The 26,571-nt window shown below is 40.4% G+C and overlaps 1 protein-coding gene across 1 annotated transcript; it reads left to right on the forward strand.

Annotated features, from left to right (window-relative positions):
• The first annotated feature begins 324 nt into the window (after positions 1-324).
• On the forward strand, positions 325-26,175 carry LOC134656098 (alanine--tRNA ligase, mitochondrial). Its single transcript, XM_063511615.1, has 15 exons — positions 325-558; positions 764-937; positions 1,486-1,631; positions 7,790-7,945; positions 11,755-11,899; positions 12,495-12,628; positions 13,267-13,452; positions 15,109-15,226; positions 16,283-17,085; positions 19,559-19,702; positions 20,428-20,554; positions 21,281-21,489; positions 22,323-22,530; positions 24,578-24,703; positions 26,056-26,175. Exons 1-15 carry the CDS (start codon positions 364-366, stop codon positions 26,173-26,175), a joined length of 2,991 nt encoding a protein of 996 aa, XP_063367685.1. The 5' UTR covers positions 325-363.
• The last annotated feature ends 396 nt before the right edge of the window (positions 26,176-26,571 follow it).

Here is a 26,571-nt window from a genome sequence, read left to right on the forward strand (position 1 = left end):
TAGTACAATATCAATGTTTATATCGGTATATTAATAAGAAATTTAATACATTTAATCCGAAATAAAAAATCTGGATAGTGATATTTTTCTGTTTTCCGGTTTATTCACCAAAGAGTTCACACCTTTTTGTTTTTCACTTTTCGTCTTCTGTCAATGTCAGTTACTTCAGTTAGTATATTTTAATGTCTGTGCGTGATTGCGATCTATTATTTTAAAAAGAAACTTTTCTTTTACGTAAACAAAAGCGGCTAAACTAAACCGATATTCATTTATGTATCTTAAAAAATATTGAGTACAAGGAATTTTTAATAATTTTATTGTGTGTTTAAAACTGGGAAGAACAGTATAACCTATAACAATAATATGTTACGAATACCGGTTCGAAGTAGAGTAGGGCTTGAAAAGTCGCTGGTTCGGATGAAGTCGTCGAGCAGCTTTATACGAAGCACTTTTATCGATTATTTTGTTCATAATCACGGCCATAAGCATGTAAAATCAAGCTCCGTGGTACCCCTGTGCGACCCCTCGGTGCCCTTCGTGAATGCTGGCATGAATCAGGTAAACAATATACATATTCTTATTATATTCTAGTCTAGAATAGACGAAAATCTCTCTCTTTGACTGCCTCTGGTAGTTCTCTATGGTTCTCAATGAGCTATGATATAAAATCAACGTTTATCAAGAGTTAAAGTTATTAGAAAAAGCTCTAAAGTTATTAGAAATTCGAAAAATTAACCTGATAGGCTAATTTTGAACCTTCCAGTTTAAAGGTGTGTTCCTCGGTCGAGTGGAGCCACCGTGTCCTCGTGCTGTCAACTCTCAGAAGTGTGTCCGTGTTGGAGGCAAACACAATGATCTGGAAGTGGTCGGCTCTGACGGACACCATCATACCTTCTTTGAGATGCTTGGAAACTGGTCCTTTGGGGACTATCATAAGGTATTATTCGGAATAACAAACTAAAATTTGTGAGCCACATGCTTGACTTGCTTTTATAATACAAATCAGTCAATTCAACTGAGCCATGCCATTCTGTTGCCAAAATAGTTTTTAAGTTCATAAAATTATACTGTATGTTAGTCTATAAGGTACATGTATGTATGTGTACAAAATAAAATAAATAAATGTCCTAAATTTATTTTAAAATTTAATTCAGGCAACAAGGCCCACATTACATACATGTACCTTATAGATAAGTAATTTTTGTATCTTTGTGTATTTTTTTTTTCAATAAGTACTATTGTTATTGCGTTTTTTGTAATTCGACATTTAGAGACTTTATACATCTTTATGTTAGTTTGATTTGATATTTACGGCTTAGTTGTATTTTATAATTGTTGATGTGGTATTTTTTGCTGTATGTAAATTCCATATTTACGTGTAAAAGTGCCCTTGTGGCCTATTTGCTAAATAAATGTTGATATTTGATATTTGATTTTTATTGAGTTTATAAAAGCCCTCATTGAATGCTTATTTATAATTTTCAGAAAGAAGCATGTAAAATGGCATGGGACCTCCTCCTGGGCCCGTACCGGTTCAAGCCGGAAGACCTAGTGGTGACATACTTCGAGGGTGATCCTATCATTGGCATCACGGAAGACAGGGAGTGCAGGGACATTTGGAAATCCCTAGGGTAAGGCTAGTTGAAAATATTTGAAGTTCCTATACTCGGTACTGTTTCATGAAAGTTAGAAAAATTTAAATATGTAAACCCAACCTTTAATGAAAAACAATTCGGCGCTCGATTTCTTTGTATTGTATTGTATTGTATTGTATTTATTTATTGCAATTCACATGTACATTACAGGTTTTCCAAGTACTTAAGAGTATAGGTAGGTACACAAATGACACATGAAACCCTGTTGGGCGCAGCAATCAGGTAGATATGTAAACAATACTAGTCGTTTCGAGCATAATTTCATCAATTGCAGGGTGGTTGAATAGTAAATATTCTAGAATTATACAAATAAGTAGGTATGTAAATTTTTCTTTCGCACCGAGACCGTGGTACACACAAGTACGATTATGTAAAATGGATCAGCTATATTTACTCGCAAGTAGGTATCTAGAAGTTAGACCAGCGTACCTAATATTTATTTGCTGTTTACTCATTTTCATTAAAATACTCCTGTAAGCTGTAATGACATTTTTTGATTAAGTATTGTTTTAAAGTTTTATTAAATATTTTTTCCAATTCGATGTCTTTTATTTCGTTAGGTAAATTGTTATAAATTTTTATGGCCATATTTTGTGGGCTTGTGCTATGTAGTTTCAGATTTGAGTTTGTTGTCTGTATAAGGTTATTTTTATATCTCGATTCGTATCGTCTAGGTTGGTCAGCAATTTTTTTAAATAAAGCGGGGTATTTACGTACAAATTTGCAAATTTCAAAGATATAAATTGAAGTTAAGGTTAAGAGTTTAAATTTTATGAAGTAGGGTTGGCAACTGTCAGGGCAATAGATATTTGCTAATATTCTTACGCATGTTTTTTGGAGAATAAACAACTCGTTTGCATCTGTGCTATTCCCCCATAGGATGATAGAATATTTTAACCATGAATAGGCGTACGCGTAGTAAGCTGCAAGGGCAGATTTTAGGTCAGTGGTTTTTTTTAGTTCTCTTAATGCATAGGTGAATTTAGACATTTTATTTGCAATCTTTTTTACGTGCGCTTTCCAATTTATATTGGAGTCGATATCCAAGCCAAGAAGTGTAAAGCTATCAACGCATTCTAGTTTTATGTTATTGTATGAGAAGTCTATTTGTAACGGGGTTTTTTGGTAGGGCCTAAATTGCATTAACTTAGTCTTTGAAAAATTTATTTCTAAGTTATGATCGTTCATCCAGTGAGTTATATTTGTCAATATGTTTTTTAGATTTTCGTTAAGATTTTGGTCATTTAGGCATGATGTGAGCACGGAAATATCGTCAGCGAATAGTACGCAATTTTGATTTATTATTTTTGGGAGGTCGTTTATATAAATTAAAAATAGCAAACATCCGACGACACTTCCTTGAGGGATGGAATTCTGTACGTGTTGCACATCAGATTTGACGTAATTTATACTACCGGTTTTGTAATCGATACTTTGTAGTTCCACGTATTGTATTCGATTTTCTAGATAAGAGGTAAACCATTTATGGGTTATTCCTCTCACGCCGATCCCGTATAATTTTTGTAGAAGTATTTGATATTGAACTTTGTCATAGGCTTTGGACATGTCTAATAGAATTCCAATGGCATAATGTTTACTATTAAGTATATCTAGTACTTTCTGCATATATGTATAGACGGCTAAGGTGGTCGAACGGTTTTTCCGGAATCCATTTTGGTTGTCATCGAAAATCAGATATTTTTCACAAAAAGAATAAAGGCGCTTGCAGATGGCTCTTTCGAATATCTTTGATGATGTTGGGAGTAGTGAAATGGGTCGATAGTTACTGGGGTTAGTTCGGTCTCCTTTCTTTTTGTATATAGGTTTTATTAGGGCGGTCTTTAAAAGGTCCGGGAATGTCCCCTCAGCGAACGATTGGTTAATGAGCATATAGTAAGGGATAGTAAGTTCGTCGGCACATTTTTTTATCAAAGCAGGTGATAGTTCGTCGATTCCAAAGCTATGTTTATTTTTTAGAGATTTTATTATGTAATTTACTTCTTTTAACTCCACCGGGCGCAGATACATGGTATTGGTGGTTGAGTTGAGCACAGGCCGGCCGCGCGGAGGGGCCGTGCCTGTATCCCCGCCAGCCGTCCCCATCCCCACCGATACGTAATAACTGTTGAAAGCATTTGCAACCTGTTTCGAATCCGACGTAAGTTTATTACGGATCGACAACTCGATATTATGATTGTATCTTTTTTCATTTTTGTTTGTGCGTTCTCTAATAATTCGCCACATAGATTTCGTTACGTTTTCAGATTGTTTTATTTCATTTATATATTGATGTTTTTTAGACTTGGCAACTACTATTTTTAATATTTTTTCGTAGTCTTTATAATGTTTTGTAAGTATAGGATTTTTGGTGTATGTTGCGAGAATCCGGAGTAGCCTTTTATTTTTACACGATATTTTGATGCCTTTTGTGAGCCATTTTTTTCGCGGTTTGTTTGATATTTTAACTTTTTTTATTGGTATACAGCTGTCTAAAATACGTTTTAATGTTTCATTAAACATGTTATAGTTATAATTAAGAGTTTGTTTTTCTAATATAATTTTTTCCCAGTCAATTTTTTGAAGTGCTAATTTAAATGATCTTATATTCTCTGTATTATATAGCCTTTTGTTTATCGTCCATGTGGTGTAATAATTTTGTGGTTCTAGTATACATATACTAGTTGCTTTGTGGTCCGAGAATCCTAAATTTTGTACATTTGTTTTTACATTTTCTGTCGAAAAATTCGTAAAAATGAGGTCTAGGCAGGTTGAACTAGTCTGGGTTATACGAGTAGGTTCACTTATTTGTTGTGAAAAGTTATATTGTAGCATTAAGTTATTGAGTGTTGTCGAGTGTTTGTTATTTTCTAGTATGTTTACATTAAAGTCGCCCCCGATAATGATTTTTTGTTTATTATATTTTTTTACTAAAAGTTCTAAAAGCAGTTTTATTTGTCTATAAAATATATCGGTCTCTCTGGTGTTCCAGTAAATTACTATTATTATTACATTTAACTTATATAATTCTACTGCAGCTATTTCTATCACATATTCAATTGACATGTCCATAATATCCGTTCGTTGCATGTATTCCAATTCTTCCCGTAACAATATGCAAACGCCGCCGCCTGCGTAGTTAGTACGGCTGTATGATGCCGCGAGGACGTACTTATCTATATGCACTAATTCCAATTTTTTTTGTGTCAACCATGTTTCCGATACGCCTATTGCATGATATTGGTTACGATTTGTTTCCAGGTAGGCTTCAAGGTCCGGTAGCTTATTAAAAATGCTTTGCATATTCTGGAAGAGTATTTTTAGTGTGTTATCTTTATTAACGAAAATTAGACGGCCTTGTTACGTTTGCATAGGACTGTGAGTGTGTAGTGCTTGTGTTAACGTCGCTTTCCGTGGTATTATCTCTGGTGTTATTGCAGTCTTGTTCCTTATAGTGTAGGGTAGGGTTCATCTGTGAGTTAGTGATCTTTCCGTTGATGATAAGTTTGTTGTTGCGTATGACGGCATGATTGCCGTTTTGCCTTGCTAGCCGAAGATTTTCTTGTAACAATTTCCTTTCTTTTAGTATCGATTCATCACATATGTACTCAGCGATTGATAGGCCTGTGCCTTTAAAGAACCTGGAGTTTTCTAAAATATACTTTTTCATTTTTTTACTTAGAAATTCGACGACAAGGGGCCTCTTTTTACCTCTTAAATTTTTCCCTAGGCGAGTGTGGTCCTCTATGTAGCCAGTGAGATTAATGTTTAGAATATCTTGAAATAAGTAGATAAGGCGATCGTGCAAATCGTAACTGTTTTCTCCTTGGTATTCTGTGAGACCATAGAGGACAATTTTTTTACTATTGTCTTCTGCTTGCTTTGTTTTTGTGTTGTTTATTTGTTTGTGTAGTTCATGTAATTCCGTTTTTAGTTTGATATTTTCATTCTGTAGGTGTTCAATTTTGTTGTAAATTTCTGAGACGTCAGATTTAATTTGTTTTTGATCCGAGGTTAGTTCTTCTATGTTTTTTGTTAGGTTTTTATTTAGATCAGTTATTGCTTTTTTTATTTCACATTGGATAGTGTTTCTGAACTCTATGATAATATCCTCTTTATTTTGCCTTAGCTTTTGGTCTAGTAGTGCACTGAAGCTCTCAAAAGTGAGGGAGTTATTTGGTATGTTTTGTGTCTGTACTATGTTTTCTGGTGTGCGAGGTGATTTGTGGAGCCTATTGTTTTCTTCGCTTAAGGTTGAAGAATTATGGAAGTCTATTGACATATTTGTTTCTTCCAATTGTACTGAGGCCAGTTTTCGCACTGGTGTATTATCATGTCTTATACGGCGGGTCACGTTTTGGCATGACGGGCATAGCCAGGACTGGTCTAGTTCGTGTTTATGGGCATTGTAGAATTCTGAGGTCATGCCTAGGCAACCATAGTGGTAGTGTCCTGTGCAGGTAGTACAACTTACTCGCTCGCTGTGGCATTTAATAGCCTCATCACAACCCAGGCAATTCATTTTCGTCGATTTCAGTTGGTATATTCCTTATGAAAGTTTGAGTGTAGAAGTCTGTCTCCCGACCGAGGTGCGTAGCCAATCAGCGCTGCCCATTTACGTTCGGATCGGCTGCTATTGGTCCGGGTGGGGTTAACGTCTGCGTTCGGGGTAAACACTAGTTAGCTTTGAAACGATAATTCGAAACGGTTTTTAGTTATTCACTTATTTTCACTAAAACTAACAATTAAATCATAAAATTGTTTATCACATTTTCATCCTGAGGTCTTGTACTGTCATTTAATTGGCTTTAAATTACGATATGTTCACTGTTTCAAATTAAAACGTAGGACTGGGTCGTAAATACGTGTTGGCACTTCGTAGCCGGTCGGCCATCCGTTTGTCTTGCCTGTTGCTGAAAGAGACTATCTGGCACAAGTAAATATACTCATCAACATAGTGTTGGTTATAATTATGTTAGTAGTGTTATAATATGATAACCAAATGGAAAGGCCCACTGGGCAAACGAAACTCAGGGAAACAAAGAAAAATATGGGTTGACAACATCATAGCAATTGCAGGAAAGACTTGGGAGAATAATGCTGCAGACAAAGAGGAATGGAAAAAGATGGAGGAGGCTTTTACCCGCAAGGGATCACACATCAGGAAAATATAACAAAGAAAAAGTAAATTTTATAACGGATGTGTGAGAAACAAAGCTTAAATCGTCGGGTGACAAGTAATAGTACATTGTTGTCGAGGTTCGGAAGTAGCTACTTGCAGGCTGAGGATTCGTTTTAAACGGACGACCTTGGGAGTCCGTTTAATTGAATCCGAAGCCAGCAAGTAGCCTTCCAGCCGAGTCATATGTAGTGCTTTTCTCAAAAATGGTGCAAGAAATAGAAATATTTTACAGAACTTACAGAAGCAACGTTCTAATTTTCACAGAAAAAAATACAACTATTAAAAAATTATGCTTACCGCCTTTAAAAAAAAAGAAGTGTATTTTTCTGCTGAAAAGACGCCAACCTATTTGAGACACCTAAATAGTCGCGGTACCAACATTAAGCCTGTAACAGACTATCGCACCGCACCGCGACCTTGGAGCGTCGCACCCATAAGTGAGAGCGAGTAAGAGATATAGATATCTGTTTCTCGCTCTCACTTATGGGTGCGACGCTCCAAGGTCGCGGTGCGGTGCGATAGTCTGTTATTGGCTTTATAATAATAAGTGCTGATCATCTGTTTGGCTGTTTAAGGGACCTATGCCTTCATTTGATATGGCCATTTAAAGTTTTAAAAAGTTTGGAACTCGTTAAATAATGGAATTTGTATGCGACATTGCAGTCCCGAAATCGAGACTGCAATGTTTTTAACTTTTTAATTTTTTGAATGACCATAAACTACGCACTTCGCGACCCATGTTTTAACCGGCAACGTCGACTTTGCCGTCCATTTTTGAGAAAAAGTCACTAACTAACACCATTGAAATTATTGGACAATAAACCGTGTTACAAGTGTAATAAAGTGCATTGTTACTTTAATTTTTTGATAGTACTTAGTGACTTTTACTTGTCACCCGACGAAATAATTAATAATAATAATAACGTATGAAACTAAAATGTCCCTTACATTTCAGTGTGCCACCCAGCAGACTCAAAGCCTTGGGGACAGCAGACAACTTCTGGGAGATGGGCACCACTGGGCCCTGCGGACCCTGCACCGAGATACACTATGTCAACCCCGATGGCAGCCTCACAGAGATATGGAACATTGTGTTCATACAGTGCAACAGGTAAGACGAGTCTATATTGACTAAGAGCTAGTCTTAAACAAGTTTTTGGCAAAAATTTCATTGACAATCCTGAATCCGCCTCTATTTAAAATTCTGTTTGGTTTCATTCTGTCTTAAGGCAAGCCTTCTCTGTGCATATACCGTTGTTGTACTATATTGTAGGGAGAGGGCGTTGTTATAGCTAGTTCTATTATAAGGTTAACAAATAAAACACATAAGCTTAAGAAAGAAAGAAAGAGAATATATTTATTCAGGACGCTCAGTATTGCTTAAATCTAATACAACACTTTTATTAATATAAAGCGTAAACGTCCCTGAAAAGGTTTCCCCTCATCTTGTCACCTTGTGAACTTTCAGGTACCATTTTCCTCTCTGGATATTAACATTATTGAAAATATTTTGACACAATAATAATTATGTTGTATATCAACCACAGCTATGCCCGCACGTTTGATTTTTTCGAATTTCTAACCATTATAAGAGTTAAAATGCTTTTAAACATTTGTCATGAAATCTGTTTTTCTCGCGTAATTTTTACAATAATCAAAAAATCGGAAAAAGTCAAACGCAGCTATGGTTAATGTATATCAAATTATGTTAAAATATTTTCCATAATGTTAATTTCGAGTAATTTTACGGGTTAGGGCTCTTACAGACGAGCGACAGCACGCCAGCTACCGCCCGCGACAGCAATCGGCGACCTTCGCCAGCTGCAGCTGGCGAACGCTCGCGACGGTCGTCGACGGTCGGCGACTGTCGCTCGTCTGTAAGAGCCCTTAGACTCACTTGTTTTAAGTCACTCGCGCGACATGTTTCGGAGAGCCTAGGTCTCCTTTCTCGAAGAACACCAACAGCACGAGCAGCGTTCACGACGGCCGCGTATCGACAACAGTGTAAGTAGTGGACATAGTGAGTTCGTGCTGTGTATCGCTACAAGTGTTAGGTGACCCAAGCTCAAACACACCATTCACTATGCCCGCCTACAGTGGCAGCGGAAGACATCCCCCAACAGCCGTTGTGGACGCTGCTCGCACTGTTAGTGCTCGAGAAAGAAGACCTAGGCTCTCCGAAACATATCGCGCGAGTGACTAAAAACAAGTGAGTCTAAACCGTAAAATTATTCAATGTTAGTATGTCTCACAACAGTTTAAATTCGATCATAATGTTAATATTCAGAGAGGAAAATGGGGACTGCGTTTGTATGGAAAGCGGCCGTCCCCTATCCTCGTAAACATAAGTTTACTTGTCATAACACACGCACAGATCGTTGCTGTAACAGTAGCCCGTGTTGCGTCTCAGTCTCTCCCAGCACGCCGGAGTGCATAGCTCCTCTGTGCATAGGACGTCGCCGTTGTAGTTTAGTGGGAGGTAGGAGATCTCGGGAGTTGTCTCCGAGTTGGCTGGGGAGAAATAAATGATTTTAATGGACTAGGACTCTACCCTTTGCCGAATTGGATAAAGCTTGATTTTTATTACATTGGATATGTCTAAGTCTCAAGGAATTTTGTATTTATTTATCAAAGATATTAGCTTACGTAGTTTCTGTCCTTGGCTTTTCATCGCACATGACACCAATGTTAGCGTAATAAGCACAAGAATGTTCGTCATGACCGTGTTTGCTGTTATATGGTTTTGTTTGGTTTTAATTCATCTAAATAAATTCGTAGGACCAAACGCAGAAAGGTAGCTACTGTTAATTAGGGATGTAACGATACCGATACCGATACGATATATCGGTCGATATAATCGGCAGGCCGATATATCGGCATCGCCGATTTAAATACTCCCGATATCATAACAAAATGTAAACAACCCACAGTAAGGTATTTTATTGGGCAAGAATATTCTTCACCTCAATTTTAACTTGATGTGTCAAAACTTACGTAAGTTTCAACGTAACGTAACAGTGAAGCTGCTGTAATCGTGCTATTTTGCTAATAGGAATATATTTTTCTTTATTTTTATTTTTCAGTTTTTCACACTTCTTAAAATCGAGTGTCTATTAAACATAAGTATGTTTTATGCGTATAAAGGATATAATTCTTTATTTATTTGATTGATTAACTAACTTCCAGGCTATCGATATCGGTATCGGCATAGAGAAATATAGTAAGACAAGAGTGCTCACTCCATACATCAGTTCATACTATTAATTTCAGTGTCTACATCTAGCATCGAGTAGCGGAACTATCCGTACTGCTACTTGACAATATGTCTTATGTTGTTGAGATAAGACTTTCCGGTCGGTGCTACATCTATTGTCAAGTAGCAGTACATGATAGTTCCGCTACTCGATGCTAGATGCTAATAGTCTTTTTGGTACTAAAACTGATGTATGGAGTGAGCACTCTATGTATTTTTTTCTCTATGGTATCGGTATCGGTATCGTATCGGCAAAATCATGTATCGTTACATCCCTACTGTTAATCATGTGGCATGTTTAAACAGGTCACTAGAAAATTGATTTGAAACAGGTAATGATTTCCATTTGGATTGGTTATCTTATCTATTGGTCGTAAAATTAAAGTTTACGTAACGTTAGCGATTGGCATGTTGTCTACGGTAACAGCTTCTCTTAAAATATGTCGCCACCTCTTTCTGTCTGTCGCCGAATGTATAGTTCATTTTTTTTAGCATTAGAAAAAAGGTAAACAATATTTTTATTGAAAAACACTTTTGAAAAATAAGTCACGGCAAATATGTAACAATAGGGATGATGACACATGTTGAATTTTATAACAAAATCTAGTCAAATAGATAGCAAACGAGCAATTTATCACAATAATGTGGATATTAAAATAAAATATTGAAAAATTACAAAATTACAGGACCTGAAAGTTTCAAAATTTAAGTTTTTTTTAACTTCCAAAAACGATAAAAGTAAGAGTACCATTCGATTCCTTACATTTCATCCAAAAAAAATATTGTATAGCAACTATATACATAAACGCAATATTTCACCGACAAAAACGCAATTTTCTTGTTTTGTCCATACTACAAGATGGGCGATGACGTCAATTTCTGACTTTTGTGTTACTTTAATACAATGGGTCCCATATAGACATTTGATCCTAAAAACAAACCCGATCGATTGATACCATAAAAAAAAACTAGTCATGTAGCCTATTACGAATCAATATCAATATCCAAAGAATGTAAATAATTGCATATATTTACATGGTCATATTATTTATTAAAACAGAGATTAAATAACAAAATAAATAAATAAATCATAAATCTAAACCTAAATTAGCCTGCCTGAGGCATTGTTCCCAGGACACTGGCCAACATTTTACAGTGTTGCTTTCATAAATAATAGTTACTGATTATTAAAAAGCGTTTTTCAATTAAAAACACGTCGAGATCGCGTAGTATTTTTCTAATGCTATAAAAACGTTCTAATGGGCATCGTGGAACGTTGCATTTACTCAATATGTGACGGTGTCTGTGAAAAGGAACCTCCTTGCTCTGTTCAGGGTCCAGAAGGTCGGACACTTTAAAGAGTTGGTGGGATTTGCAGACGCGCCTGGCGATTGTCAAAGTTTTTCAAAAGAAAATTCATGGAAATATGAAAATGGCTGTGAAAGTTAGCTGTAATATTCTGTATTTCTTTAAGCGTCTTAGACATCTTATTTGTGACGTTATATATGAAAAGGGACCTTATTGTCGATGGCGCTTACGCCATTATTAACGATGCTCCGATATAAATACAATGCCGCGCGAAGCTGTGCCGCGTAAGCGCCATCGACAATAAGGTCCCTTCTCATAGATAATGCCCCATATCTTGTTCAACCGTGTTATGTGGCCAGGGAAGCCGACGGTTCAGTGAAGCCGCTTCGTAAGCACCACGTGGACACGGGCATGGGTCTGGAGCGGGCCACGGCCCTCATACAAGGCGTCAAGTCCAACTACGATACGGACTTGTTCCTGCCACTTATGAAGGCGATTGAGCAGGTGAGTGACTTAATAGGCACAATATAGGTATATATAGTTCGTTTGTTAGCATTAGAAAAAAGGTAAACAATCTTGACGTGTCATTTAATTGAAAAACGCTTTTTAAAAATCAGTAAATATTACGTATGGAAGCAAAAGAATGTAAATAATCGTATATGATTCATAATTGTTACATATTTGCCGTGACTTATTTTTCAAAAGCGTTTTTCAATAAAAAGATACGACACGATTGTTTACCTTTTTTCTAATGCTAAATAACGAACTACAATTTAGGTACTACCCAATGGTTTGTTACTACACACAGTGAAAATTTAATTTAGAATTAAGTATATTTAATTCTCTTTGCTCATATCATATCACATGGTGTCGTGGGAAGCGGGAAGTTAAATATACTTGGTCAACCAGATCTTGACAGTAGAAAAACGCGGCAAATTTGAAAAATGTAGGCGCGAAGGGATATCGCCCCATAGAAAATTTGAATTTCGCGCCTTTTTTTACTGACAAGATGGTTGACCAGCTATATCTACCTTAAAGTTGAGGTTCACTTACGGAGATGTTGTGATATTGTAACGCTGCCATGTTCTGTTGTCGGTAGAGCAGCCCGGGTGCGCCGCGCTACTCGGGGCAGTTCGGCGCCGGCGCGCCGCTCGACGCCGCGTGCCGCCGCCTCGCCGACCACGCGCGCATGCTGGCCGTGTGCCTCGCGGACGGCGCCTTCCCCAACACCAAGTAAACATATCTTATATTGTCACGCTGCCATGTTCCCTGCCCCAGCCCGGGTGCGCCGCGCTACTCGGGGCAGTTCGGCGCCGGCGACTTAATATTTATAGAAAGAAAGAAAGAAAGAAAAAGCATTTATTAACACAATAACAACCTTAAAAACGAACAAAAGAGAACACAAAATGAGAGGTTGCGCTAAATGGTCCTCACTCAGCTAGGTGTCACGGTATGAGCCACATGGCACACTCCGCGACGCTGATTTTCAGTAAGGCCCAGTGGATGGACTAGGTGACACTCAGTAATGGACACAATGTACAAAAATAAGGGAAAACTTAAGTAAAAGTTATCTTATCTTTTCACCACACCAACTGGTAAAAGGCTCTCTTGATTGTTCAAAAACTAATAGCAAAGTTGTATTGGTCATATGGTAGTCGCTTTCGTAAAAACTAATGCCCACGCCAATTCCTGGGATTAGTTGCCATTGCCAAACGGACCTCAGGCTCCCATGAGCCGTGGCAAAATGCCGGGATAACGCGAGGAAAATAATGATCACGAAGTAAATAACTTATTATAATATCTCAGAGCAATAGCTAGCTAAATTACCACTTGAAATTCTAACTAACATAACCCCTCCTTTCTTGTTTCAGCCTAAACCTAAAACAAATAATGCGTACATCCCTAAAGATCGCCACCGACATATTCGGCAACCATCGACTCGTGCGCATATTATACGACGAAGTAGCTTCCACACTGGGGCACGCCTACCCAGAGCTTGAGTCAAGAGCTAAGGACGCCAAGCTGATTATAGAGCATGAAGAGCAGGCTTACAAGAGGTTAGTGTGTATCCATAGACAGTAGACATAGTTATAGTAGCTTCCACACTTGGGCACGCCTACCCAGAGCTTGAGTCAAGAGCTAAGGACGCCAAGCTGATTATAGAGCACGAGAAGCAGGCTTACAAGAGGTTAGTGTGTATCCATAGACAGTAGACATAGTTATAGTAGCTTCCACACTTGGGCACGCCTACCCAGAGCTTGAGTCAAGAGCTAAGGACGCCAAGCTGATTATAGAGCACGAGGAGCAGGCTTACAAGAGGTTAGTGTGTATCCATAGACATTAGACATAGTTATAGTAGCTTCCACACTTGGGCACGCCTACCCAGAGCTTGAGTCAAGAGCTAAGGACGCCAAGCTGATTATAGAGCACGAGGAGCAGGCTTACAAGAGGTTAGTGTGTATCCATAGACAGTAGACATAGTTATAGTAGCTTCCACACTTGGGCACGCCTACCCAGAGCTTGAGTCAAGAGCTAAGGACGCCAAGCTGATTATAGAGCACGAGGAGCAGGCTTACAAGAGGTTAGTGTGTATCCATAGACAGTAGACATAGTTATAGTAGCTTCCACACTTGGGCACGCCTACCCAGAGCTTGAGTCAAGAGCTAAGGACGCCAAGCTGATTATAGAGCACGAGGAGCAGGCTTACAAGAGGTTAGTGTGTATCCATAGACAGTAGACATAGTTATAGTAGCTTCCACACTTGGGCACGCCTACCCAGAGCTTGAGTCAAGAGCTAAGGACGCCAAGCTGATTATAGAGCACGAGGAGCAGGCTTACAAGAGGTTAGTGTGTATCCATAGACAGTAGACATAGTTATAGTAGCTTCCACACTTGGGCACGCCTACCCAGAGCTTGAGTCAAGAGCTAAGGACGCCAAGCTGATTATAGAGCACGAGGAGCAGGCTTACAAGAGGTTAGTGTGTATCCATAGACAGTAGACATAGTTATAGTAGCTTCCACACTTGGGCACGCCTACCCAGAGCTTGAGACAAGAGCTAAGGACGCCAAGCTGATTATAGAGCACGAGGAGCAGGCTTACAAGAGGTTAGTGTGTATCCATAGACAGTAGACATAGTTATACCAAAGAGAATTTGAAATAGAAGCGAATTGTCAAAGTTATGTAGCCACAGTGAATTTACTGCCATCTTTCGACAGAAGATTAAAACTGTTAAAACGCCATTTGACTTTGATCCTTATTCTTTCACTGATATGTGTTAATTATTGAAATATAAAAAAAATACGCCATCTACTCGAAACTAGGCCAAAGGTATGGTGCAATCTTTTCGAGCGATGGCGCCATACCTTTGGCCTAGTCTCGAGTACATGGCGTTAATTTTTGATTTAAAAGATGGAAGAGAATTGAAACGCTATAGAAATTTGTGTTTTACGTGTCTCAAAAAGTCAGTAATATAAATCACTTGGGTGGTCTAAGTCCTCCGAGATGTTTTTTGGTGTCTTTAAGAGCATACTTTAGTAAGTATATGTGACGTTATCTATGAAAAGGGACCTTATTGTCGATGGCGCTTACGCCATTATTAACGATGCTCCGATATAAATGCAATGCCGCGCGACGCTGTGCGGCGTAAGCGCCATCGACAATAAGGTCCCTTTTCATAGATAATGCCCCATATAATAAATATGTTTTGTTTCAGATTGCGGTCAGAGCTGGTCAAGAAGTGGCGGGATCTGCTATCGCAGCACCCGGAGGCCGAGGCTATGGACGACGTGGAGATGCCTGGCTTCCCGCGAGGTTATAAGGAGTTTAAGGAAGTATGTTACAAGTACTGATTTAAACTTTCACGATTTTTAGGGTTCCGTACCCAAAGGGTAAAAACGGGACCCTATTACTAAGACTCCGCTGTCCGTCCGTCCGTCCGTCCGTCCGTCCGTCTGTCACCAGGCTGTATCTCACGAACCGTGATAGCTAGACAGTTGAAATTTTCACAGATGATGTATTTCTGTTGCCGCTATAACAACAAATACTAAAAACAGAATAAAATAAAGATTTAAGTGGGGCTCCCATACAACAAACTTGATTTTTGACCGAAGTTAAGCAACGTCGGGCGGGGTCAGTACTTGGATGGGTGACCGTTTTTTTGCTTGTTTTGCTCTATTTTTTGTTGATGGAACCCTCCGTGCGCGAGTCCGACTCGCACTTGGCCGGTTTTTACACATTATTAAATTGTACAACGGGACTTAATCGCGTATCTAAGTTTTATGATTTACCTCCGACGTTTCGAGGACGGCGTTGTCCCCGTGGTCTCCGAGAAGACTCAACTTAACAAATCAACTCAGCATAAACGCTTTAAACGCTCAATTTAGATACGAAATTAAGTCCCGTTGTACAATTTAATAATATGTTAGAAGTATTACTTTTCACTCTTTTAAGCCACATGTTGTCTGATCAAAAGATCATTCGCGGCGTATCAGTCCGCAAATTGCGAGCATCTTTCTCTGCCACTCTGATTACGCCATAATTAGAGTGAAAGAGAAAAATACCCGCAACTTGCAAACTTCGTTAGTGGCCCTCAGGTGAAGCGCCGTCGCTAAATCGCTGTATCTTATAGTTGGTCAAACCAAATTTGTCAGTAAATAAGAACAAAAAAAACTGTACTCATCCTCATGAGGTTTGGGTGCTAGTACTAGTGTAAGACAGAGATAGTATGATTCTCTCTGTCTATGTTTGAAATGAGACAGGTCTTTGACAAACTATAAAAGCATTTACAATAGAGATGGTCGTTTGTTCGACTTCTATTTCTGTCATACTAAATTTTTATCCAATCCAATATACTGCTGAATGTGTCAATATCTTGTTTTCATTTTCAGGTCATGGCCAAGCAAAACTCATCCGTAATACCAGCGGAGCTAGTATTCAAACTGTATGACACGCACGGTTTCCAAGAAGACGTGATCGAACGTATCGCCAAACTAAACAACTTGACCATAGACAAGAAAGGCTTCTGGAAGCTTCTTCAACAACACAAGACCAGGCACAAGACTGCCATTCAAGAGCAAACCGCCAGCAGAGCGCAAATGTTCGACAAAGCCATAGACAATCTTAAAAAAGACAACATTAACTCAACAGACGACTCATATAAATACAAATACTCAATAGTAGATAATAAACTCAAATTTGAGCCGCTTAAAACTAAAGTAGCAGCAATTTTAAACGAAGAAGGCCAATGGATAGACTTTTTAGAGCCATCCGAAAATCAACCTTACTACCTAATAACTAAAGACACTAATTTCTATTGCGAGGAAGGCGGACAGATTGCGGATAGCGGCGTTATTCATATAAATAAAAAAGTTTATTTAAAAGTGGACAGCGTTTTTAAAATTCGCGATTTCGTGTTCCATAAAGGCTGTTTCACAATAACGGACGCCATAGACAATGATTTCGGTTGTGATAGTGAAGTGTTATTAGAAATAGATAGTGAGAAACGTGTTAATGTTATGCGGAATCATACGGCAGTGCATTTATTGAACGCGGCGGTTAGAAAAGTGCTGCCGGATAGTGTGGTGTGTCAGACTGGGTCTAGTGTTACTGATAAGGGGTTGTCTTTGAATTTGTCGGTTTATGGACATCGGTTGACACAGGATGTGGTGATGCGAGTGCAGGATTTGATTCGGTAAGTTATCTAGTTCCGGTGTTGTTCCGGTTTTTAGTAGATAATTCAACGTGATTTTAACCACCTAACAGCCTGCTTCCCAAAATAGTGCTTTCACAACCATCTATCCAACCTAAAGGTGAATAAGGGTATTTTTTCTACTCCCGTCCTTTTATTTGTCATTTAAAGGGTCGTGCACACATCTTTAAAACCCTATCTTAAAGTTGTCAAGACAAGTCTTTAGTCTATTCCCTAAAAAAGCATTTGTACATACACGCAGTATCTTTTTGGCTCTTTTACAATACTTCGTGTAATGGCCACTTAAAAAATACATTGTTGCCAACCTTATAGTCATAACACACTGTCGCACCGCAACGCGACCTTGGTTCGTCGCACCCATAAGTGAGAGCGAGAAAGAAATATATCTTTCTCGCTCTCGCTTATGGGTGTGAATGTCATATCTGACAAATAAGTGAACCATAGACATGTTTTTTTTTAAATTTCATTCATTTTTTTTCCCGCTCGTACCCTCCATTATTTGCTAAATACTTCTTGAATATTGTGAATCTTGAATATGAATACTATTGTGCCTGTCGAATGAAAACTTAACTTTTGTGTTAAAAAACAGTGTGTCTTTCAAGTTAAAATGGATGAAGACAAAAACTTAGTGTCTACGCCTGAAGAAATATCAGTAATAGCACAAGAATCACTAAAAACAGGTAGATACCGTAGGTAGAAGTTTACTAGATGACATGAAAAATATTTGTTAAATTTACAATTTTATTTCAAAGTCAGTGTTTGGTCGTAGAAAAAGTATTATATGCAACGTTGTTTAACTCAGTCAAAAAATACTCGTGGCGTCTTTATTAACAATTTTCGGCTTCGCTTCAAATTGTTACTCACGCCACTCGCCTTTTTTGACCCCTCTTAAACAACGGTTGCATAAAATACTATAGTATTAGCACAGAATAAATAATAGTACTAAGTACAGAAGACTCACTCTCTAACAAAACGCGTCTATTACGATCAGCACTGATATGGCCGCTAGGTGGCGACAGCGCCACGCGCGGCTTATGGCTTTCCCCAAAATTGGGGCCGAACGGATGTACTTTTAGCTACCTGTAGCAAAGCGACGAAATCGCGGAGTGAGACACGCCTGGTATTAGTCTGAATAATCTGGGTTCTTCACGATACCATAGGTACCTTTTCTGATGCGCTACTGGTATAATATATGATTTAACATAATAAATAATAAAAAAAAAAAAATTGAGCCTATATACGTCCCACTGCTGGACACAGGCCTCCTCTCATGCGCGAGAGGGCTTGGGCTATAGTCCCCACGCTAGCCCAATGCGGATTGGGGACTTTACATACACCTTTGAATTTCTTCGCAGATGTATGCAGGGATTTAACATAAGTTCCAAAAAATCATTAGTAGAACCAGTAGAACTATAGGGTTCGAACTCGAACTGTCACCCTTCGATTTGGATCCGCACGCCTTAATACTGCAATGCTTAGCCGCCAGACATCAAACATCAAACATCAACATTTATTCAGCAAATAGGCCACAAGGGCACTTTTACACGTCAACATGGAATTTACATACAGCAAAAAAAAACACATCTACAATTATAAAATACAACTTTCTAAGCCGCAAACATAAAATCAAACTAAAGTATTACATAGAGATGTATAAAGTCTCTAAATGTCGAATTACAAAAAAAAACGCGATAACAATAGTATTGAAAAAAAGAACACAAAGATACAAAACTATAATCTAAAATTATTTAGAGATGTAAATGTCTCTAAGTGTCATCATAACTAAAAGATTACAATATATAGTAGTTAATCAAATTATCCTTAGAGATGTATAGGGTCTCCAAGAGTCAAAATCCTGTCCTGTATCCAGAGTGCAGCACTAGCGCCTTTCGTAAACCATAGAGTAACTTAAACATACTGTGCCGTAAACTGTTTTATGACAAGTTTTCACAGACAATAAAATATGACATTGATATATCAAGGCGGGTTGTTTACAAAGGGCCTACCGGGAAAGGCGAAATCGAAACTCAGCTATCTGCCTCTTTATCGCTCGAATATGGAAAGTGATAGAGAGGTTAGATAACAAAGTCGCCTCTCTCGTTTGCGATACCCTTATAGATTGTAACTAATTGTAGAAGTGCCGCCCCCTGCGCAGAGTTTCGCGTAATATTCCCTATTAGTCACCAATGGTAGCTATGGTATAATATTTATTTGACTCTTAGTTTATTTGAATTTTGTATTTTTGCTATTTATTTAATTTTTAGTGTATTTTGAATTGTACTGTATGTATTTTAGGTATAAGGAAATTGTATACCGTAAACCGGTTGATTGTGACACTCACCAATCTAATAATATTGTAATATCTGTAAACTGACATGCACAATCTGACAATAAATGGTTACTTGTAAGTAAACTTACATACTATGAAGATAATAAGTAATGTTTTTTTCAACAGTGAAGCAATTCAGGCGAACACTCCAGTGGAATCCCGTGTCATCGACAGTCTTCAGCTAAACGAGTCCATTCTATCGGTTCCCGGGGAGACCTACCCTGAAACTGGCTTACGCGTCGTAGAAACCGGCGCGCCGCTACCTTCCAAGTTAGTTATGTTTGTTCTAAGTTCAGCCGCCTGGCGAGGAAGTGGGATAGTATCCTAAAAAACCGGTCAAGTGCGAGTCGGACTTGCCCACCTAGAGCATTCCGTATTTATCTAATTTTGATTTTTTTTACAAATTTACCGAGTTCAGATTTCTCCCTGTATTTGTAGTGTAAGACGACATTAGGTAGGTACTTGTCAAATTTCATAGTTTTAGGTCAACAGGAAGTAGGTACCCTATCAATTCTGTTTCCCTTGAGAGTGTCGAAATTTAGATATGTTTTTTGGGGCATAAAAGGTCTTGACAGACAGACGGATGGACGGACAACAAAGTGATCCTATAAGGATTTTTTTGAGGTACGGAACCCTAAAAATACAATTACTACGTCAGACTACGAAAAAGAACCTAGAGTTGTAAGCAGTAAGGTTCGAATTTAATTTTTTACAACCAGAAACGTCTGCGACCGATGCTATTAAGCTTAGAATAAATTTAAAAGTGGAAAACTACTGTCTTGGGTGGCGCTCAGATGGCAGAGCGCTGGAATATCGATCCAGACGCCGTGAGTTCAAGTCTCACCCAAGACAGTAGTTTTTCCACTTTTAAATTTATTCTAAGTAAGGTTCGAGTTTGTAAATATAGTGAAGACTTCAGCTCCCAAATGCATGAATGGTTTGGTTATTATTCTTCTATGATTACCTGTTTTCAAACATTTGGTATTTGTTCTCAGAGAGCTATGTTGCGGCACACACGTCCCGTCCACGGGCCTTATCGGCGAACTGTGTATAACACTAGTTAAAGCCGCTGGAGGCACTTCACCGAACATCCATGCCATCACGGGCCCGAGAGCTACTGAGGTAGGTACTTCTAGTTATACTCATAAGGAATAAGCTGCTGTATGGTATTGTAGTTAAATGACAGTTGAACAGGGAATATTACGCGAAACTCTGCGCAGGGGGCGCCACTTCCACAATCCGTCACAATCTAAGGGTCTACAAACGAGAGAGTCGAAATTTTGTTATCTAACCTCTCTATCACTTGCATATTCGAGCGATAAAGAGGCAGATAGCCGAGTTTCGATTTTCCCGTTTCCCGGTTGGTCCTTTGTAAACGAACCGCCTTGATGTATCAATGTCATATTTTGTTGTCTGTGAAAACTTGTCAAATAACAGTTTAAGGCACGGTATGTATAAATTACTCTATGGTTTACGATGGGCGTTAGTGCTGCACTCTGGCGGCAGAACATTGCAGTAATATCCCCTATTAAGCAGATATAGACTTAGCTACTAGAACTGACATTTTATTATTTGGAATATAAAAATTACATTAAGTTTATTTACAGTACAATATAAATTGTACTGTAAGTAAACCTAATAACCTATTGATGGGGCGTTTGATTCAGCTGTATAAAATGTGGCTAAATAATAATATACACGTCTTCGTATATGGTTATTTCAGTTATTTGCCCGTTAAACATATTTTGAATCTTGTTTTACAGATAATAAAGTTGATATTTGAGTGAAATTCACACCATTTTCATATTTACTTGTTTTTTTATTTTTTTAAAACGTTCCTATTTCAAGGCGCGTGAACTGTTCTGCAAGTCCCACCAACTCTTCAAAGTGTCCGACCTCCTCGACCCTGAACAGAGCAAGGAGCAGGTGACAGATGTCAAACAGCGGCTGTCTGAGCTGTGCGCCGGCAGCGGGGCGCCCTACGCTGAATATAGCCAGTGCCTCGACGTGCTGGATACAGTACAGAAAACTGTTGCTACCAACGATCTAGCTTTACAGTAAGTATTCTAATCATCTTTAGGGTTCCGTACCAGGGATGTTGCGAACATCCGCATCCGCATCCGCAACCGCGGAACTTCCGCATTATTTTCAACATCCGCATCCGCATCCGCATGAAATCGATGCGGAGCTTATGCGGATGCGGATGTCGAACAAGTCGGCCCAGGAACGTTTTAGCGGCGGCGTAAGTGCTAGGTAATTTCGTCATTACCTATAACGAAATCGTCTAGATCCAGAAAAGTCGGCCAAGTTACTGTTTATTAAATATGACGCACCTATATTCTTGCTCAAATACTAAACGTTACGTTTTTTTAAATAAAAAAATACTAAAAATGTAATATTTGACATTTTCTAAGTACCTAATCTTGACATCCGCATCCGCGGATGTGAGCCTTTAAATATCCGCATCCGCATCCGCGGATGTCAAACAATCTGCATCCGCAACATCCCTGTAATCCGTACCCAAAGGGTAAAAACGGGACTGGATTGGTAATATGAGGGTTGCAGGAACAGGCTTTATCATGTTTATTTTGTGGCTCATTCTCTTTGTCAAAGTTGGGTCTCTATTGTTTCCCAAAAAGTTTTAAGTCATAATGTATTGTTTGCCCGCATTTTCGTTAGTCCTAATTTATTTTGTTGAGAAACGCGTCACTTTTCAGGATTGCCATAAAATAAACCGAACTTAACCCAACCTATCTGTAGGATAACGTTATGAAAATCCTGAAAGTTAACGGTGTCAGTTTTATAACTAATGATAATATGACAAACGATACATTAAGACTTAAAACTTTATGGGAAACAAAGGGACCCTTAAAGTTTTGTTCTTTCTCAGTTCTATCGTGGAAGAAGAGATTCGCGACGCAACCGACGAAGCAACCCGGGACGGCCGACGCTTCGTAGTCCACTTCCTACGCTGTTCCTACATCATGGCGCCCATCACCGCCACTACGGCGCTGAGGAGTCACCGAGCTGGTGGCACACCCACGCTACTGCTGGGCTGCGCTCAGGGCGTCATCACGGCCGTCTGCACGGTGCCCAAGGTCAGTTAACACCCGCGACGGCCGACGCTTCGTAGTCCACTTCCTACGCTGTTCCTACATCATGGCGCCCATCACCGCCACTACGGCGCTGAGGAGTCACCGAGCTGGTGGCACACCCACGCTACTGCTGGGCTGCGCTCAGGGCGTCATCACGGCCGTCTGCACGGTGCCCAAGGTCAGTTAACACCCGCGACGGCCGACGCTTCGTAGTCCACTTCCTACGCTGTTCCTACATCATGGCGCCCATCACCGCCACTACGGCGCTGAGGAGTCACCGAGCTGGTGGCACACCCACGCTACTGCTGGGCTGTGCTCAGGGCGTCATCGCGGCCGTCTGCACGGTGCCCAAGGTCAGTTAACACCCGCGACGGCCGACGCTTCGTAGTCCACTTCCTACGCTGTTCCTACATCATGGCGCCCATCACCGCCACTACGGCGCTGAGGAGTCACCGAGCTGGTGGCACACCCACGCTACTGCTGGGCTGCGCTCAGGGCGTCATCACGGCCGTCTGCACGGTGCCCAAGGTCAGTTAACACCCGCGACGGCCGACGCTTCGTAGTCCACTTCCTACGCTGTTCCTACATCATGGCGCCCATCACCGCCACTACGGCGCTGAGGAGTCACCGAGCTGGTGGCACACCCACGCTACTGCTGGGCTGTGCTCAGGGCGTCATCGCGGCCGTCTGCACGGTGCCCAAGGTCAGTTAACACCCGCGACGGCCGACGCTTCGTAGTCCACTTCCTACGCTGTTCCTACATCATGGCGCCCATCACCGCCACTACGGCGCTGAGGAGTCACCGAGCTGGTGGCACACCCACGCTACTGCTGGGCTGTGCTCAGGGCGTCATCGCGGCCGTCTGCACGGTGCCCAAGGTCAGTTAACACCCGCGACGGCCGACGCTTCGTAGTCCACTTCCTACGCTGTTCCTACATCATGGCGCCCATCACCGCCACTACGGCGCTGAGGAGTCACCGAGCTGGTGGCACACCCACGCTACTGCTGGGCTGTGCTCAGGGCGTCATCGCGGCCGTCTGCACGGTGCCCAAGGTCAGTTAACACCCGCGACGGCCGACGCTTCGTAGTCCACTTCCTACGCTGTTCCTACATCATGGCGCCCATCACCGCCACTACGGCGCTGAGGAGTCACCGAGCTGGTGGCACACCCACGCTACTGCTGGGCTGCGCTCAGGGCGTCATCACGGCCGTCTGCACGGTGCCCAAGGTCAGTTAACACCCGCGACGGCCGACGCTTCGTAGTCCACTTCCTACGCTGTTCCTACATCATGGCGCCCATCACCGCCACTACGGCGCTGAGGAGTCACCGAGCTGGTGGCACACCCACGCTACTGCTGGGCTGCGCTCAGGGCGTCATCACGGCCGTCTGCACGGTGCCCAAGGTCAGTTAACACCCGCGACGGCCGACGCTTCGTAGTCCACTTCCTACGCTGTTCCTACATCATGGCGCCCATCACCGCCACTACGGCGCTGAGGAGTCACCGAGCTGGTGGCACACCCACGCTACTGCTGGGCTGTGCTCAGGGCGTCATCGCGGCCGTCTGCACGGTGCCCAAGGTCAGTTAACACCCGCGACGGTCGACGCGAATGCGAATGCGGATGTGGAACAGGTCGGTACAGGAACGTCTTAACATCGGCGTAAGTGCTAGACTGCTAGGTAATTTAGTCATTAGCCAAAAAACCAATTAGAAATTAGCAGTCAAGCGTGAGTGGGACTTAATGTACGGAACCCTTGGAACGCGAGTCCGACTCGCACTTGGCCGGTTTTTTTAAATAAAAATTACTAAAATGTAATATTTGACGTTTTTTATGTACCTATCTTGACATCCGCATCCGCATCCGCGGTTGTGAGCCTTTAAAAATCCGCATCCGCGGATGTCAAAAAATCGGCATCCGCAACATCCCTGGTCAATACTGTCGATTCATTATTATATTTGCGATGTGCATGAATAATCAATATATCATTCAGTTCACAGTTATTGTATCATTTAACATAACTTACACGTAATACCATGTTTTTATTCTGCAGGAAATGACGTCACACTCGTTTAACGCGAAGCAATGGTTAAGCAGTATCTTGCCAGTATTCAAAGCGGAGTTAGTACCAACACCCGACAATGAATCCAACACATATGCGGAGATGACTGGCACCAAGGTATGTTACATTTATTATTTATTAAACGCCACATAAAAAAAATATCACATCCCGAAATAGTTTCATTTCCCAAATTTTCACTTCGCATTTAACTTGTTTGGTCAAACTATCATTTGGCATCATTTCACTTTGTCAAATTTTAATAAGACATAAACTTATTTAACAAACGTTTTTCATTGGCTAATATAAATTCCAAAAATAAGTTTTTGGCCCATTCATTAGTAAATCATAGTACTTATTTAGTATGATGAAATTTGATTCATTTTCAGTTGGAGAAAAGTTTTTATTTTCAACCAAATCCAACATATGAAATCTTGTTTCATGACACGAAACACTTTATTAAATTAAAAACTGGTCACTCACGTATTTTAAGTCGAAAACTCTCGACACCGATCCGTCGCCGCGCTGGTCCGTCACCGTCAACGCAAGCTCCTGATGACACTCCTCGGTAAGGAGTGAAACATGTCGAGCGTTTTCGACTTAAAATACGTGATTGACCCGTCTTTAAAATATTTAATATGTCAGTGACTCACGGATGACCAGTTTTTAATATATGTCTGTGTATCACGGAAGTTTTGTCACGAAAACACTTTTCTCAAAAATGGACGGCAAAGTCGACGTTGCCGGTTAAAAAATAGGTCTCGAAGTGCGTAGTTTATGGTCATTCAAAAAATTAAAAAGTTAAAAACATTGCAGTCTCGATTTCGGGACTGCAATGTCGCATACAAATTCCATTATTTAACGAGTTCCAAACTTTTTAAAACTTCAAATGGCCATATCAAATGAAGGCATAGGTCCCTTAAACAGCCAAACAGATGATCAGCACTTATTATTATAAAGCCTATAACAGACTATCGCACCGCACCGCGACCTTGGAGCGTCGCACCCATAAGTGAGAGCGAGAAACAGATATCTCTTTCTCGCTCTCACTTATGGGTGCGACGCTCCAAGGTCGCGGTGCGGTGCGATAGTCTATTACAGGCTTAATGTTGGTACCGCGACTATTTAGGTGTCTCAAATAGGTTGGCGTATTTTCAGCAGAAAAATACACTTCTTTTTTTTTTAAAGGCGGCAAGCTAATTTTTTTAATGGTTGTATTTTTTCTGTGAAAATTAATGGAAAATTAGAACGTTGCTTCTGTAAGTTCTGTAAAATATTTCTATTTCTTGCACCATTTTTGAGAAAAGCACTATATATGACTCGGCTGGAAGGCTACTTGCTGGCTTCGGATTCAATTAAACGGACTCCCAAGGTCGTCCGTTTAAAACGAATCCTCAGCCTGCAAGTAGCTACTTCCGAACCTCGACAATAATGTACTATTATTAATTATTATAAATTGAAAACCATTCCAGGTGAGCCTAATAACCTGCGAGCAGTTAGTGCAGGACGCGATGCGCGCCGCCATCAAGTTCGCCAACACCCACACCACCACCACAGACGACTCCAACACCAAACTCGCCTCAACCAACTGAACCCAACGGTTTTAGTCAACGACAAGCGCCGTGTACTAACGTATAGCCTTAGAGGTCGTATGGCAGACCATGTGTTCCAAGAGAGCCTATTCAACTGTGAACAGTGCGGCGGTAGCACGGTCGCATTTTTATCGCATGTCAGCATGTCACTAACTGAACAACTTTTACTACAACCACAGAATAAATAATAGTACTAGGTACAGAAGATTCACTCTCTAACAAAACGCGTCTGTTACGTTTAGGACAGATATTACCGCTACGAGGCGCAAGCGCGGCTTATGGCTAGCCACCATAATGAACAAATGCAAATGTATACGGGGAAATAAATAGATTCGCCCAGTCTGGTGCTCGACAAGTTGACGGACCGTAAATATAGTGTAAAAACCGGCCAAGTGC

Source organism: Cydia amplana, chromosome 17 (genome assembly GCF_948474715.1).
Source record: "Cydia amplana chromosome 17, ilCydAmpl1.1, whole genome shotgun sequence".
Classification (NCBI taxonomy): Eukaryota; Metazoa; Arthropoda; class Insecta; order Lepidoptera; family Tortricidae; genus Cydia; species Cydia amplana.

Bases quoted from the DNA above. Each gene is read 5' to 3' on its own strand.
- LOC134656098 (XM_063511615.1), top strand. From the start codon at position 364: ATGTTACGAATACCGGTTCGAAGTAGAGTAGGGCTTGAAAAGTCGCTG. The intron at 11,900-12,494 runs GTGAGTGACTTA...TGTTGTCGGTAG, and splicing joins TTATGAAGGCGATTGAGCAG to AGCAGCCCGGGTGCGCCGCG. The intron at 17,086-19,558 runs GTAAGTTATCTA...TTTTTTCAACAG, and splicing joins CGAGTGCAGGATTTGATTCG to TGAAGCAATTCAGGCGAACA.